Source organism: Strongylocentrotus purpuratus, unplaced genomic scaffold (genome assembly GCF_000002235.5).
Source record: "Strongylocentrotus purpuratus isolate Spur 01 unplaced genomic scaffold, Spur_5.0 spur5_scaffold_14, whole genome shotgun sequence".
NCBI classification, from domain to species: Eukaryota; Metazoa; Echinodermata; class Echinoidea; order Camarodonta; family Strongylocentrotidae; genus Strongylocentrotus; species Strongylocentrotus purpuratus.
This window is the reverse complement of record NW_022145599.1, coordinates 15,766,615-15,782,448: the sequence shown is the minus strand read 5'-3', so window position 1 is coordinate 15,782,448 and position 15,834 is coordinate 15,766,615. Positions and strand designations below refer to the sequence as shown.

Here is a 15,834-nt window from a genome sequence, read left to right as displayed (position 1 = left end):
GGTGCTGCCTTTTGCAATATTGAAGCAATGCATTTTCGGGGGATTGATATGCTTGCATGTAGCTTGGAATTTGAAAAATGTAAATTCAACAAATATACAGGACAAGTTTAGGAAGTGAAAATCAAACGTATGTAACAAAAACACAATGAAAATCATGAAAAGTACCTTATCAGAAACAGGAAATGGGAAAATGTATGCTAACATAGGTAAGAAAAGAAGAAAATGCTTGCAGAGACTTCTACTACATAACTAGACGTATAATAAATTCTTTATTCTAAATGGCTTTGGACGGCAGTGACAAGTAAAAATGAAATTTAAATGTTGTCAACCTTAAACACTACACAAAAATCAAAACAACAACAAAGAAAGGAAGAATCTACATCAATGTTTTTGCCTACTATACCCTAAAATGAGGCTGTCACCAGTCGTGTGAAAAACATGGTTTTCAAGGTATGCAAATCAAAGTACCTGCATAATGCAGTTGCTACAGGATGTTATCACATATTCAGCTTCACAGTTTACACAGCATTTCTGTAAATTTTCTGGCTAGAGAGAGCAAAAGGTACCTGTACTTGTCCCTGAAACTCAGCTATCTAGTATCTACCAAATGGTGAAATGTTACACATGAATGCAAACGATTCAACGAAACCCCACTTCATGATTTTCACAGAAAAAATAAATGGAATAGACTGGTAGTCTGGTACAGTTACAACACATGGCCGTACGGTATAATTGTGAAAATAACTAACTTAGACATTGCTTTATAACATCTATTCTTTCATAGAGCGTTATAGCTACATACTCGATGCAACTTGACCTCTCTAGCTTTTTTCAGAAAATGGTAAAAATGTCCTCTAGGTTGAAAACCACAACGTATGCACTGTGCAGACATACTATGTTGTGTGCAGCAATACTTAGCAATATTTGTACTACCTTCAGTTTATTATAATGTTCAGAAAATTGATTGGCTTTCAACATGTACATAGTACATACAATGTAAACGCTCTCTCAAGGAAATCGATAGCCGTTGCCTAGTTACAAACATTTTACACCACCTTTCTCCTCTAGCAATCATTTCCCAATTGATCAATTACCGACAACTTTCAAGGTCACAATCACATAGGGATAGAGCCCCTATATGGGCATAGCCAGTTTAGACACACTGTCATTACCTACAAAAATTGCAATGTAGCATGTTGCCTGATTCAGAAGAGAGTGTAATTGCAGGCTGCAGACATTATTTTACCAATTGAAAGCTTTGATCAAAATAATGCAAATGCCTTCATAATTCATAATGATTGTATTTGCGAGAGACATTGATGAATCTAATTCCCCCTATTTGCTTTTCACTTTTTTCCAGGTGTTAAAATACCTGAATTTATGAAAAGCAATCCATTTTTAATCCACAAATTCATTCATTACCCGGTACATTTTCTCATCTGGCCATTTTGAACAAATATGATTTTTTTTTCCTTCATGGTTGTACATGTATGTGTGTATGCTTGTCTAAAGCATATAATGCAAAATAACTACAAGGCTGAGGTACTTTTGCAATCAACAAATGCTGACAACTACTGACAACTCAATCTTATCACTGCACTTGTAAGCAATTCTTAGAATCATGAAAATAGCAAGAGACAGCTATCGCTTCTTATAAGTAAATGTCTGTGTTTAATGGTCTATTCAGTCACAATCAGCATTACAATGGCATGGTGAATTTATTGCTCTGGAAAAAAAAAGCCACACAGTTGAGATAGTACCGTAATAGCATGGACCTACTTCGTAGTAGGTCCATGGCAATAGCATGAGCGGATACGGTCATATGTACGGTACATGTATGGCGTACAATGCATTGCTGCTTTACAATAGTTCAATTTAATTTCAAGCACACACCTGTATTCAAATTTGACCTACATTGTATCACGAGCTCAATAGTGTACAGCATGACCAGAAATGGCATCTCTGCATGTTTCACAGAAAATACACGTATTTAGATGTTATGATGAAATGTTATATATTCACATTATATATATATATATGAAGAATTAAACTCTTTCCTGTGGACCCATATATATGGTAAAATCATATACTTTAACAATGAGTCAACACCCTTTTGGCTCTTAACAGGTGTTACATAATCAGCCGAATTTCAGTTTGAAACCTGTACACCTTCATTCAAGCATCCTTAAGCTTGTCTTCATCAGGTCGAGACAAGACTGCCAAATAACCTGCTATTTGAACTATCCCGATTGCAAATTATCCAGCTAATTTGCGTCTTCATCAGCCCGCAGTTGCAATTAGCGGGATATTTGGTCGAGATAATTATCTCATCTTGGGCTATTTGTCTGGTGCGTCTTCACCAGCCGAAGACTTGCTCAATGCGTGAACGCTGAGCAAAAAATCTCGAGCTAATCATTTCCAGAGGTCGAGTCTCGAGCTGATGAAGACGCAATTTGAACTTCAGGCTTATTTCCAAAATCAGAAATAGCAGGCTGTTTGGCAATCTCGAGCTGATCAGATACCTCATGATTCAAGGAGGCAGGAGGATACCTCCTTGATTGTACTGTGCTTATCTGATAGCAATTGGCAACCCTGAATTTACATCAAAAAATTGTAATTTGCACTATTTGAGTCACTCACAGTCCAAGAAGTATCCTACCAGGCCACCATTTTTTTTACCCATGAGTATTTCAATAATTGCAGGCTAGTACATCTGTGCTCTAGTCTATAGACACTTGGACAGAATACAAGGACACAAATACAGCAGGCTTGTTTTCAAGGCAACCCACCGACCCAACAAATCAGTATAACTATAAGAGTGAAGTAAGAACAATTTAAGAATCATTCATCGCCGAACAAAAAGTACATGGGTATGCCATTCAGAATCTATCCTTCATCAGCCCCTACTTTGCAAATGGATAGAGGTATTAAATTGCCCAGGGTCCAGAGACTCGGGTAAATAGTGTCGACAGAAACCCATTCATTTGTAGAAGGGATTGAGGTAAAGAAGGTGCTGTCTCTAGAGTTAAAAAGAAACATGAAGCTTTCAAGTTAATTCATCAGAGCTTAGTGTGTGCAGCAAATGAAACAGTACAGGGAGGTTGAATAATGCCCGTTTTAGCTTGCTCAATATGGCAAAAATACAAGTAATTCGCTTAGCTATTCTATGCCATATACAGGTACTGTACATCTCTGACTATGGCAATGCTGAAGGGGAGGGAGGAAGAAAAAGAGAGAGAGAGAGAAAGAGAGAGAGAGAGAGAGAGAGAGAGAGAGAGGGAGAGACAGACAGACACAGAGAAAAAGGAGGGGTGGAGGAGAAATTAAACCTGAATCGAAATGTAAAATGGAATGGAATCACTGAATATAAAAGTAGGCAAAATAAAAGGCAGTGAAACATTATTGCACTATTGTAAAAAGAATTTAAAAAAACAAAACAATATTTGGGTGATATACAGTTTCCCAATCTCCTAGTTAGAAAATGAAAACTTCAACATCTCCAAAAATAAAACTTGATTTCAGACTTTGTAATGCAGATGTACATAGTACAATGTGTATGAAAACTCCCTGTTCATTTTCTGTATGTACATTATAAGAAAGAGAGAGATAGAGAGAAACTAACTAACTAATAGTATAATCATTTGGATAAGAAAGGATATTTAATAAGGTTTAAACCATCATTTGACTATTATCTACATGCACAGTTTCTACAAAAGACGTGTTTGTCGAAATTGTCGGCAGACTGTCTAAAAATCTTAAAAGTCAAACTTGATAGGTTCGATAAATCTTATTCTTTAACCACTTCATAAAAAACCTGGTATGTTTCATCGGCTGGGAGTTAGGCGGGAGTACACCATAATGATTGATCGCTTAGCTGTAAATTACAAGCCTGGTTTCAAATCCAATGTGATATTTATGTCGAAGTGTCTGTCATCGATGTGATAAACAAAAAGTAAAAAACATATGTTTCCTTTGCTTTTTATCCTTGTAAATGATATATCATGCAGTATGGCATGTCATTCCTGGTGCTCAGGTTTTCTTTTTAAAGGTTCATAGATATGTTTTTGTATTTATACTGGTACGAATGATGGCCATGCATATATGTACAAGTATGTTTCAAGCAGAGATCTGCCATACATTTAATACTTGTGTTCCTTGAGAGATAGCATGATTTACTGGTACAAATTCCAAGCAAATTTAAATGGCGCAATCTCTTTTCATCACACTGCAAACATGAAAGTTGAACATGAAGTCCATGTATGTCGTATGACCATATTAGCACCCGGATCTGCAAAACGAAATTCGTTCAAAGTGCAATCTGCATTTACAGTGATAGATCAAAGTTTGAAATTAAGAAGTACATGTTTACACTGAAGAATGGAGTCTAAAATCATAATACCAACTTTGCCAAACTATCTAAATTTTAAACTATTAAATAAACATGCAGGTCTATATGAATAGATTAGGCCTACGCTTATATACCGGTACATGTAGATGTAAATATGGTACCCCCTATGGACCTCTGCTCTTGCAGCTGAGTCTGGCATAGAGTATTGAATTGAATTGAATATGACAGTTTTGCCAAATTATGTGACTTCAAACAGAACATTCAATAAATGAGTAAGCCTTCATATGAAAAGATTCAATGTAAACTGCAGGCGGACAACAACTTGAACAAGCAAATTGTGCCACTCCCAGGGCCAGGTTGTAAATCAAAGAACATTTCTAGGCTTTCCTAGGGTCCTATGTCATAAAATGTACATGTACTCTCCAAACAGTTAGGAAAGACAGCTTGATAAACTAAATATTTTGACATTGTATGACTATTGGGAATATAATATTGTTTCGTTTACAGATATTTACAGATTACTGGTATACTACAAGCAATATTTTTGCAGGGTTTGTTTTTCATGGTCAAGGGCCAAGGACTATTTTTTTATGATGCTCTCTCTAAAAATGATTGAGTGGCGACCACCCAGTAAGAAGTGTAGTGAATGAACATTATAGTTTATACTGTAGATCATGCAAGCATCATCAATCTAAACATGGAGGCCCTACTAAAATTCATAACTCCATATCTGTCCATACCATTATTCTAGTCTGCAAGGACAGACTCTAACTCCTAAAGCTTTGAGCAGAGCCTAGATAAATCTGTAAATTTCTGGCAGGGGCAGGTAAAGTACAGAGTCCATTGTAGTCTCATAGTGAGGACTGCAGACACTGTAACGCTCAAAGATTGACAAGGGTTTTGGCCAGCAAGCTACCAACATTTTTGGTGTACAAGTACATGTTCATCTTCATTAGTACTTACATGTAAAGGGATCTGGTAAATTTGTCTCAGATTCTGAAACAAAATCCTGGATTTAGCTCATGCTGCCAATTATAATTATTAACCTTTAGGTCAGTCAGGAACCCCAAGACTTTTACAAGCCGATCGCCTGTCTGATTATCAAGATATTTATGATTGAAAATCGAAATCAAATTTTGCGTTTGCCAACCGGTTTTCATAACACTACAGTCTATTGGGGGAAAACGAGTATGGTAAAACCGGTCACTCAAAGGTTTTAACTTTTTTGAGGCACTTCTTGATCATTTTGAAGCGCAATTTTTTTTAGGGCTTCAATATAACACCATTTCACAGACACTGATAACACATACGCCGTGCATCTCAGATCTAACATTGTCAAACGATCCCTTTAAAGAGGACACCAGATGCTATAGTGGCCATAATTGCTACTAAATATTGCTTTTAATGCATGGCCACCAAAAAATGCAATTTAGATTTTTAATCACCATTTTGGGTTGATGGTCAGGGTAATGGTCTGAACAGATCTATATTCCCATGGCTGTGCATCATTAGCAGAGCATTTCAATCCAGGATTTTGTGATTTATTTCTTCTTTCTTGTAGTAACTATAGTAACTAACTACATATAGTAAAGAAAGAAGTGGTTTTAGGTGAGTGGAGTTTCAACAATGATAGGGTGTCACAGTGCAGTGCCGCTTGATATGTTTTCTTTGAAACGAATCCTTTGATGAGTTGACGCATTGTGTTGTGTCTGATCATGCACTTCAAGTGTGCTTTCTGTGACTGTCTGTAGGCAACTAGGGCAGAGAATATAAAAGAAAAATTGCCTAGTTGTTCAAATAATCATAGCACTTTGTGTGTGCATTACTAGTATTTATTACTTACATGTACAATTTACACCTAAAACTATAATTCTCATCATTTTCACTATTAAGCACTGGTTTGGATGATAAATTTGTTCTTTTAACAATCGATACAATTTTGAGAACTTGCAATACAGAAATGAAAGGATTCAAAAGAGAACATTTTCTTAAATGTTTGCACGGAATGGGCCGTCAGGCTGTAACGGTAATCCAGCTTAAGCAACCACTATCCATTTCCTCCTTCTATAGACTATAGAGGGTTGGGAATTCATGTATTTTGTTCTTGTGCACTTTTGTGAAGAAATTTACTGGTATGCGATAAGAAGAGTTTATGACGTCTACACAATTAGTCTTTAAACTGTAATAGAGTACGGAACGTGTACATCCTGATACACAAAAGTGCACTAACTGAGTATTATAAGGTCAAATATGATGTACATTGTACAGCAAAACAGTGGGCATCTCTGACCTGCCAATTCTCACAAATATTTCAACTCCTTTGCGCATTCATATACATGTGCCAGGTAAAAAAGCAACTGGAACAAAGATACACTTTAAATTATCACTTTCCCTCAATTAAATGATTGCATCCTAGAAGTGATATGCACAGGTTTGTTTTTAAATTATAAGCATTGTTCAAGGATAAATTATCAGTTGGATGTAGGATTGATAAATGAACAGGCCTACATTTACAGGCACTACTTTGAAGACCGTTGGAAAAATACCAAACACACACATTTTAAAAGCTTATTAACCAACCTAGACTTATCGTAATCATTTAAAATGAATGGCAAAGGTGCATCCAAGGGTTCTACATTAATGTACTGTGTGTTACAACTTTCAAGGCAGTGTAATTATTTTAAAAACAAATACAAAACAAAACAAAAAACCCAAGGTTCTACATAGTGTACTGTGTGTCACACATTTTCAAGGTAGTGTAAGTATTTAAAAAAAGAGATTCTGAGAAAGTATCTCAATCCAAGCCTGATTGGCAGATGTGACTAAGATACACAACACTTGTACTGGTATAATAACTCATGAGTGACTTTTCTCACACACAATCCACTTAAAAATGGTGCACTAGCTTGATCAACTTCGTACATTTCAAGGACTGCTACAAAGTACAATAGATTATATGTAAGGCAGCAAAAACACAATGCTACATCTACAATGTATTACATATGAGGTTACAAACATTTCAAAAGGCGGGCTATGTGGGGGGCACAAAAATGCTGTAAGGACGACTGAGAAAGATACTGAAGAGATGTTACCCCAAAGAGGGTAACTCTGCCCACCCTTCTCCTGCATTGGTTATCTCCCTTTTTTCTGTTGCTTCAGGAGTTTCCGATGCTTATCAATAATTTCCTTCAAGGTGTCGAGAACGTCTTCAAATCCTTCTCCCGTCAACGCACATCCTGCGAGCACGTTCACCGTATGTTGCTGTTTTCTAAGCGCTGGTATAGTCAATGCTTCTTCGATGGTCGATACACCAACCGCTTGCCTCAGGTCCTGCTTGTTCGCGATCAACATAATGGGAACGCCTTTCGTTTCCGGACGCTGTGCCACTTTGAACAATTCAAACTTGGCTTCATCAAAACGCTCCTTTTCCGTGCTGTCAACAACATACACAATCGCATCGGCTGCTCGGGTGTAGGATTTCCATAGAGGACGTAGCTTCTCCGCTCCTCCCGCATCCCAGAACTTGAACGTGGAGCCTTTGGCCGACCCTTTTTTACATTTGATCTTTTCGGTGTTGAAGCTGATGGTTGGGACGGTGTTCACATATTCGTCCAGTTTGAGTCGGTAGAGAACTGAAGTTTTACCAGACGAATCCAAGCCTAGAATGACGACATGGTATCCGTTTGCGAGAAGACTCCCAAATATGTGGGCCATCTTGGGAATAGTTCACCATTTGACAATGATTATGATCAATTTAGCTTTGTCATTTCCTGACCTCAGTCACATCAATTCAATTTTAGTTAAAATCATGACGAAGATCACACAAATATTTCAAATCATAATGAATCTAAAACATGAGCACTGTGGATATCACCTTGCTTGTTGCTTTTAGTTTCACTCAGTTTCCAAGGAATACAATAACTAATGATGGTGTGACTGTGAAACTTTCACATTTCATCTAATGTAAAGCTTGAAACTTGAGGATCCGTCTCGACTTCAAATATCTGCAACACACGATGTTGTATTATTCAAGACCTCATGAATTGTAGTGTAGACTTCCCCTTCTTCACTTTTGCAGGCACCCACCATCGGGAAGTAGATAAAATAAAGAGTGGATCCGGGTATGGTGGTCCTTGCCAACAAGATCACACCAACCAGCCAGCTAGAACTTAGGAAGCCCTCCCTTTCAATTTAATTAGGGCGGGTTTAATCTCCTTTTGTAAACGTGATGTGACGTCGTTGGTGAGATGATTCTAGTGCGAATTAATAGGATGCTATTGTTAGTCGATCCTCCCCCACTCTCCAAATTCAATTCAATGGCTTCCCGGTAGGAGTAGAATCCTTCATTGTCTGGCACCGATGGAAAAGGTCACCGGGCCAAATGTATGATTAGGCCTGCTGGAAGTGCCGCAGTTTGGCGTAGAAAAAATGTAACCTTCGGCGATATGGGAGCCGAGACGAGATGACTTCAAAATCAAACCGGTGTACAGCCTCCAAATCAAATGGTATCGCTTGTCGTTGCTTGGAAGCGGCTTCGACTCAGCGTTTACGTACATATAACTGGTTTGTAAACTGCGGAAAGAGATATTCCGACTGCAAGATCTAATGTCTATCATCGATGTCGACACACGAAGATGATGATGATGAAGGTGGTCTGATGTCTGAAGCGTACCTGCACTCCGTACACCAATAAATTGTAGGCGTCTCTACAGTACTTTACTTAGCGTACGTCGCGAACGGAGTTGAGCAGCCGTTTGACATTTGACTGCGCTGAGTGCACCTGTGCACTGCACCACGTTGGTAGGCGGTACCAGACATTGCGGGGCTGCGTTCTGCATGAGATCGATTTGTTTATGTTGATTTTCAAAAGGTTTAAGGACATGTCAAGTTTGTTAACCACATGGGTGTATTTTTGCCGTCGCTTTTGTAAAACTCCATTTATAGATAGGATCTTGCATCTCCCCAATGCATGAGATTATACACAGGAAGATATTAGATATTGCCCCTCTAGTCTTATCAGTTGCAAGGGCGTGGTCAATCCGCACCTCTCGCGCACTCCTCTGAGATTGATCATGCCTTCATGGGTCTTTCCGAATTATAAACAAAAATACTAAATTAAACTAGCTCGTAATATTATCTCAAGGGCTTCTACAAAATATATTAAAAAAGACAATTGAATTTTGTAGGGGCAGAAAGTAGGCCCATTTTCAATTATAATCCCCTGTATTACTCGCATGTCCTATATTGACCTCAAAGAAATAACAGAACGAGATTATCTTTTTAAATATTTGTGCTTTAACACTGTAGAGGCGCCACAGGGCGGGGGCATAATGTACCATATTGACCATCGAAATATAGGCATATACATAGCAGGGCGAGAAGAGATAAAAGGAAATAATGGGGAATGCAATTACGTGAATTTTTGATTATACGATCCCCTACCACACTCCTCATTTGATGACACTCATCAACCTAAAAAGACATTAAATGCCCCAAATAATAATAATAATAACAATAATAATGGCTGGACCCATGCTGAACCACTGCCATGGTCCTTAATAAACCTAATTCTCGATGTAGGTCCAATTAGTTATACGGAAGAGACAATTAAATCTTAGAAGATGACGTCAGGCCGGTAAAGACTTTTTCAACAATGCTGGATAATCTTCTTAGAGTAGGGCTGAAAGGGAATTATTGCCAAGGAATGTTTCTGTATCCTAAAACTATAGAACATCAATCTCTATCTCCGGGGTTCTTGCGTAGATTGCGGAGATTTGCCACCGTTAATACAGAGATGTCAAACGTTTTATCTGACGTCATAATCATCTATTCTTTGTTTAGCATTATAAAGCAAAGCTTCGATGGCCACAATAGCGCAAGAATCTGAAAATGGGAAAGGGGTAAAGGGACCCAGTTCTACTCGAGTAGAAAGAGGAAACGAGACTTTCAAAAAGGTCATTGTGGTGAGATGTATTTACAAGAGATACGGATATAGGCTGAGGTACCCAGTTTCAGTATTATTTTGTTTTACCGATGTTCAAATTATACCTTAAAAATAACTCTTCCGGTGATAGGCGATAATTGAAATTGATTCATATAATTTTGTTTTAACATTACTACAAAGGAAGTAATAGTTTAAACAAATATATAGATACTGTAAACAAATAAAAAGTGTACAAAAGTAGAAAGAGAAAAAGCCCAAGTCATGTTTTATTATTAACAACGCAGGGATAATTTTGGTGACAAATGTTAGCATTTAAAAAATTCTGTCTACCATAGTAAAATGCTTAGTATTAGTAACTTCTATTTATTCTTTAATAAACTTTTGTTTGATTCCAAGGAATAAAATGACAGAACCAAGAATGACAAGACCGAAAAAACAGTGTGTTACAGTTTTTATATTTTGTAAATAAATACCCAGTATATGTAAAGTGAATTTGGAGTGTTTTGGCAATTATGTTATTTTCACTTCTCATTTTAATGGACAATTTTTGTTCTCACAAACTATAAAATTAGCAAGAATCAATATTCAGTACCCCTCCAGCTTAGTTAGGGAATTATATAATATGTACTGGTATAACATTTGTTACCATTAGCATCAAATTTAAGGTGATAGTTTCTTGAAGGAAGATGTTGATTGGTTAATATCCTAAATGCTGTGCTGTGATTTTACATATCCGGACACCTACCCCCTGGACATCCACCCCTAGTCAATTACCTTCTAGGACAACTACCCCCTAGGGCAACCACCCTCTAGGACGACTAGCCCCTGGGACAACTACCTCTAGGATAGTTGTCCTAGAGGATGGTTGCCTTAGGGGGTAGTTGACTGGGAGGGGGGGGGGGTGGGGTATCCGGGGGGATTGATGTCCAGGGGTTAGGCGTCCTAGAACCATGATTTTAATGTGTAATGATTATGAAATGGTCACCAAAGTATGAGGAGAAGATGTTTTTGTTGGGGCGTTGAGAGTCTAGAAAGTCTTTTTGTGCTGGATATTTAAAAAAAAGACACTCACATTCCCCAAAACAAGGAGACACACATTCCGTTGAATAAATTCTAGTTTCTTTTATTACAAAAGCATATTCTCTGAAAATAATATATACAGTGCACAGGTCCACTTTATTCAAGTATGAACTGAAAAATTAATATTAAAGAAATCTGTACAAGAACTGTGAAGACATTTCACATGACAGTATATACAACATAATAGGAAATGAACAAGTAAACCTGTAGGATAGAACAAACAAACAACAGGACAAAGAAGTGGGATTGGAAAATTACCTGTTATATAATGATAGTTTTGTTTACACATATTTGTGGCTTACACCCAGTAAATAAAGATAGCTTGATCGATCTGTAATTGAAAATGAGTCAGAAAAATCGTGGAACCAGCGGGATTTGAACCTGCCATCTGATGTACACTGCTTGCCTAGCAGCTACTCTACCACCAGGCCATTGCTGGTCAATAACTGATCGATCAATCGATCTTTATTATTTACTGGGTGAAGGTCATAAATATGTTTAAAGTGGCTCAGTAACATTGCCTCAGATTCTGAAACAAAATCCTGGATTTAGCTCATGCTGTAATCATGATTATAAACCTTTAGGTCAGTCAGGAATCCGATGACTTTTACAAGCCGATCGCCTGTCTAATTATCGAGATATACATATATGATTGGAAATCGAAAGTTCATTTTCCATTTTCCTAACTGTTTTTATAACACTACAGTCTATTTAAACTGTCCATAATCTTTTTAACATTACACATTTTTTGATCAAACGATTTAATCACATGCATGTAATGTAGATTTTCTGTGAAAAGAAACAGTCATTATGTAAATAATATGGAATACTGAAGATAACTTCAGGTAACATCACATAGGATATTGTGAGTATGTAAAGAAAATGGCATTCTATAAATACAAACCAGAACGAGAGAAGACAACTCCACCTTTATTTCAAATGTTCAAATATGATGTTGTTAACATCAATACGAGGCATCACTAGATATGACGTAAAAATAGCATAATAACCATTGCTGTTTCCTACCTATGAAAATAACAAGATGATAACCACTACTTTTGAGATTGTTTAATAGCCATGTGCGTCACCTATTGAAATGTGCAAACACGACAATCATGTATTACATAATCTACACATGGGACACACAAGAGGGTGTTGTAATTGCCCGTAAGTTCATTTTCGGAAATATCTGTGATCGTGTTTGACTCACACTGAAATCATCCAAGAGGACAATTAGAGGACAGTTATGAGCAGTTTTCACTTGTCGCATGTTTTGGCTAGTTGTAGAACCTCAGAGAGTCAACTTGTTTGCGCATCACAACATTTGCTTTTGTTTACCGGGTAAATGAAATTTATAGAATAAGGGAATAGATAGACAAGAAGCCAAGGTTTATTATTCTACTATATACAATGTACTACGCACTAATGTAGTAAATGTAGAGTCCATAGATGGCAAATACAGCATCACAATGTTGATACAGTCAAGCCTGCTTTAGCGACCACCTGTCTACAAAGACCACATTCCCCCCCCCCCTGAAAATGGTTTCTCATTAAAACATGTACTAAAAGGAACCTGTCTACAAAAACCACTTTTTGGGTTTCCTTAGGGCGGTCGCTATAGACAGGTTTGACTGTACTTTGAGAGTACCATCATTGGTGATTATTCAAATTGTCACTTGTGATTGTTCAATATAAAAATTAATAAACAAGAATCCTGATTTCATCTATTTACCCATCACACACCTGCGGTAATTGCATCAAGTCCTTAGGGAGAGAAGATATTATTATAGTATAGGTATCAAAACCTCTGAGTGATCTGGACCTGCTATCATACAGGTTATGGCACATAGGACCAGGACTTCCATGTACAGTGAAACCTGTCTATAAAGACCACCGAAAGGGTAACAAAAAGTGTGGTCTTTGTAGGTTTGACTGTATTTCATAGTTCTTTCTTTTCCTATGATGTACTCTGTGTAGGTGTCGAGTCCATAGGGAGCACCTGTAAGGTGTCTGCAATAGGAGGTACAGTCTACGGTTGCCTGTGGTACAATCTTGTGGTGTACTCAAAACAAGAAAGCTCTCTGTTGGATTAATAATCCATTGTTCTTTGTCTGTGATGCGCTTTTACATGGCGTGGAGTCTGTAGAGAGCAGCTGTGAAGTCTCTGCAATAGGTGGTACAGTTTTCTGGTGCATTCCAACCATACAAAAAGCTAGCTCAAAATATATTTCAATGTTCTTCCTCTATCTATGATGCGCTTTGAGTAGGTTTAGAAACCATAGAAATCAGCTGTAATGTCTCTGCAATAGGTGGTTTAGTATCAACCCCATGTTGCACTCCTATCAAGAAAGTGAGCTTCAACAACACAAACATACTTTCTAATTGTTCTGTCTTTGTCTATGATGCACTCTGTGTAGGTGTCGAGTCCATAGAGAGTAGTTGTAGGGTCTCTGCAATAGGCGGTACGGTGTCAATCTTATGGTGCACTCCAACTAAGAAAGCTTGCTGCAGGATGGTTGTTGCTTGTTCTGCAAGAGAAGAAGAAGAAGAAAAGATTTGCAAAATGTTTTTTTTTTTTGGGGGGGGGGTGATGTATATTGGACGTCCACCCTGATATAAGTTGGTTTTAATAGAAGCAGGAAAATGAGAGAAAAATGTTGGTGAAAGTTTGAGCAAATACTGATTGGAAATAAGAAAGTTATGAATATTTGATTGAAGGTGCTATCAATCAAACATGAATGGGTAACTCTTGTGACGTATGTAGTGTTATGAAAACCGTTTGGCAAACGCAAAATTCGGTTTTAGATTTCCAAGCATAAATATCTTGATAATCAGACAGGCGATTGGCTTGTAAAAGTCATGGGGTTCCTGACTGACCTAAAGGTTTATAATTATCATTGCAGCATGAGCTAAATCCAGGATTGTTTCAGAATCTGAGACAAGGTTACCGGATCTCTTTAAAACCATTGACCTACATGGATTCCTTGAGTACATGGACCTACCTTGGCACAGTGCAGTGAAGTCAGCAAGGTATTTGAGGGCAGTCTGGACAACGCAGCCATCATCAGAGGCAAGGGCATCGAGGTATGATGGCAAACATTTCTCCCCACAACTACAATTGGAGGAAAAAGGCAATCGGAAGAGAAGAATCCAATTAAAGCTTATCTGTACTAGTTTATAGGTGGGATTAGAGCACCCTGCAAGGTCACTGCACAGGTGGTTATCTCATCAACTCAGCTCTCAAATAACATAAGAAACAAGGGGTTCATGGGGGACCAATGGTCACCGATTAGGCATTGTTTTCTATATAGAGGGAGCAAGTAGCTACAAGCAGAACAGTGTGGCTTTAAGATAACTCAAATCAACATGGAAATATTCAAAAGCACTAAGTTTTGTGACAGATAAGAGATTGGTAACAAAAATTCACAACAAATCCTTACGTCAATTCATTTAAAGAGAAGGTTGAGTTCTGGGGAGAGGTGACAAATAATTTGTGAGCGTTTTCATTGTTATTTGGTATGCAAGTGTGGAAGAACATCAGAGAAAAAATGTTCCCTGAAAAGCATGGCTCTTCAAATGCCTCCATATTCCAAATATGACAAGTAACAGCTTAAAAACGAGGCCTGATTTTTATGCCACATGTTTGTCTAGTGAGTCCCATAAACATCTTTCTGTGTACAGTGATTGTTACTGTACCAAGACTGGTCCAAATTTCTTTTCACTTTGATCACTCCAGAACCTTGCAGCACACACCAATACTTATATGCTACATGATCAACTTTTGCTGATCGATTCCACACCGTTTCTTTCACAATGCATCGCATGACCAGAACTCAAGTTTATCTTTTAGACTAGAGTATGCTCAGAATTCACTCATCAACATTGTGATAGGACTTCAGAAGGGGTGTCAGAGTGAGTTTCATCATAGCATCTGCATTTCCAGGAATCCCTTGGGGAGAAGTTGAAAGACTATCATATTCCATGATACTATGCACATGAAATTACATTTACGTTTGGAATTTCGAGGATACTCGGACAAAAAGATAAAAAGGACCTAATACAGCCTTTTGAGATGTTAGAGACTGTTGTCTCTACCTACCATGGGTTGTATCGGAGGTAGCGTATGGTGAGACAGAAGGCCATGGCTCTGCACTCAGTGTTAGAGGACGTCATCAGGCTCGCAAACTCGGTCTGTGAATTCACATTACATACAAAGAATCAGGACCCTGTTGCATAAAACTTGATATCAATAACAAGTTACAAGCTACTGTTATAAGCTACTGAAATCAAGGCATCTGATTGGCTGAGAGCAAATTTGTCATAGAAATTTAGCATTTGTTATAGACAAAAGTTTTATGAAACAGGCCCCAGGAATAGATATGCCATACCTACCCAAATAAGGCTATATGACTGTATTTTACCGTTACTGTTAATTGTCTATGATTATGATTACCAGTATCAT

The 15,834-nt window shown here is 37.7% G+C and overlaps 2 protein-coding genes across 2 annotated transcripts in view; both read right to left on the bottom strand.

Moving 5' to 3' along the window:
- Positions 1 to 5,833: 5,833 nt before the first annotated feature.
- Positions 5,834 to 9,363, bottom strand: LOC580116 (ADP-ribosylation factor-like protein 4C). The gene has a single exon (XM_011672317.2). It carries the CDS (start codon positions 8,060 to 8,062, stop codon positions 7,481 to 7,483), a length of 582 nt encoding a protein of 193 aa, XP_011670619.1. The 5' UTR covers positions 8,063 to 9,363; the 3' UTR covers positions 5,834 to 7,480.
- A 3,268-nt stretch (positions 9,364 to 12,631) lies between these two features.
- LOC584770 (integrator complex subunit 1) overlaps positions 12,632 to 15,834 on the bottom strand; it is a 50,233-nt gene continuing 47,030 nt past the window's right edge. Inside the window, exons 42-44 of the mRNA XM_030984293.1 lie at positions 15,472 to 15,563; positions 14,375 to 14,484; positions 12,632 to 13,900 (exon numbers count right to left, since the gene is read on the bottom strand). Coding sequence (XP_030840153.1) covers positions 13,770 to 13,900; positions 14,375 to 14,484; positions 15,472 to 15,563 — 333 coding nt within the window. The 3' untranslated portion in view covers positions 12,632 to 13,769. The remainder of the gene's footprint in view (positions 13,901 to 14,374; positions 14,485 to 15,471; positions 15,564 to 15,834) is intronic.

Excerpts from the sequence above, each read along its gene's own strand:
- LOC580116 (XM_011672317.2), bottom strand. The coding sequence starts at position 8,062 with ATGGCCCACATATTTGGGAGTCTTCTCGCAAACGGATACCATGTCGTC.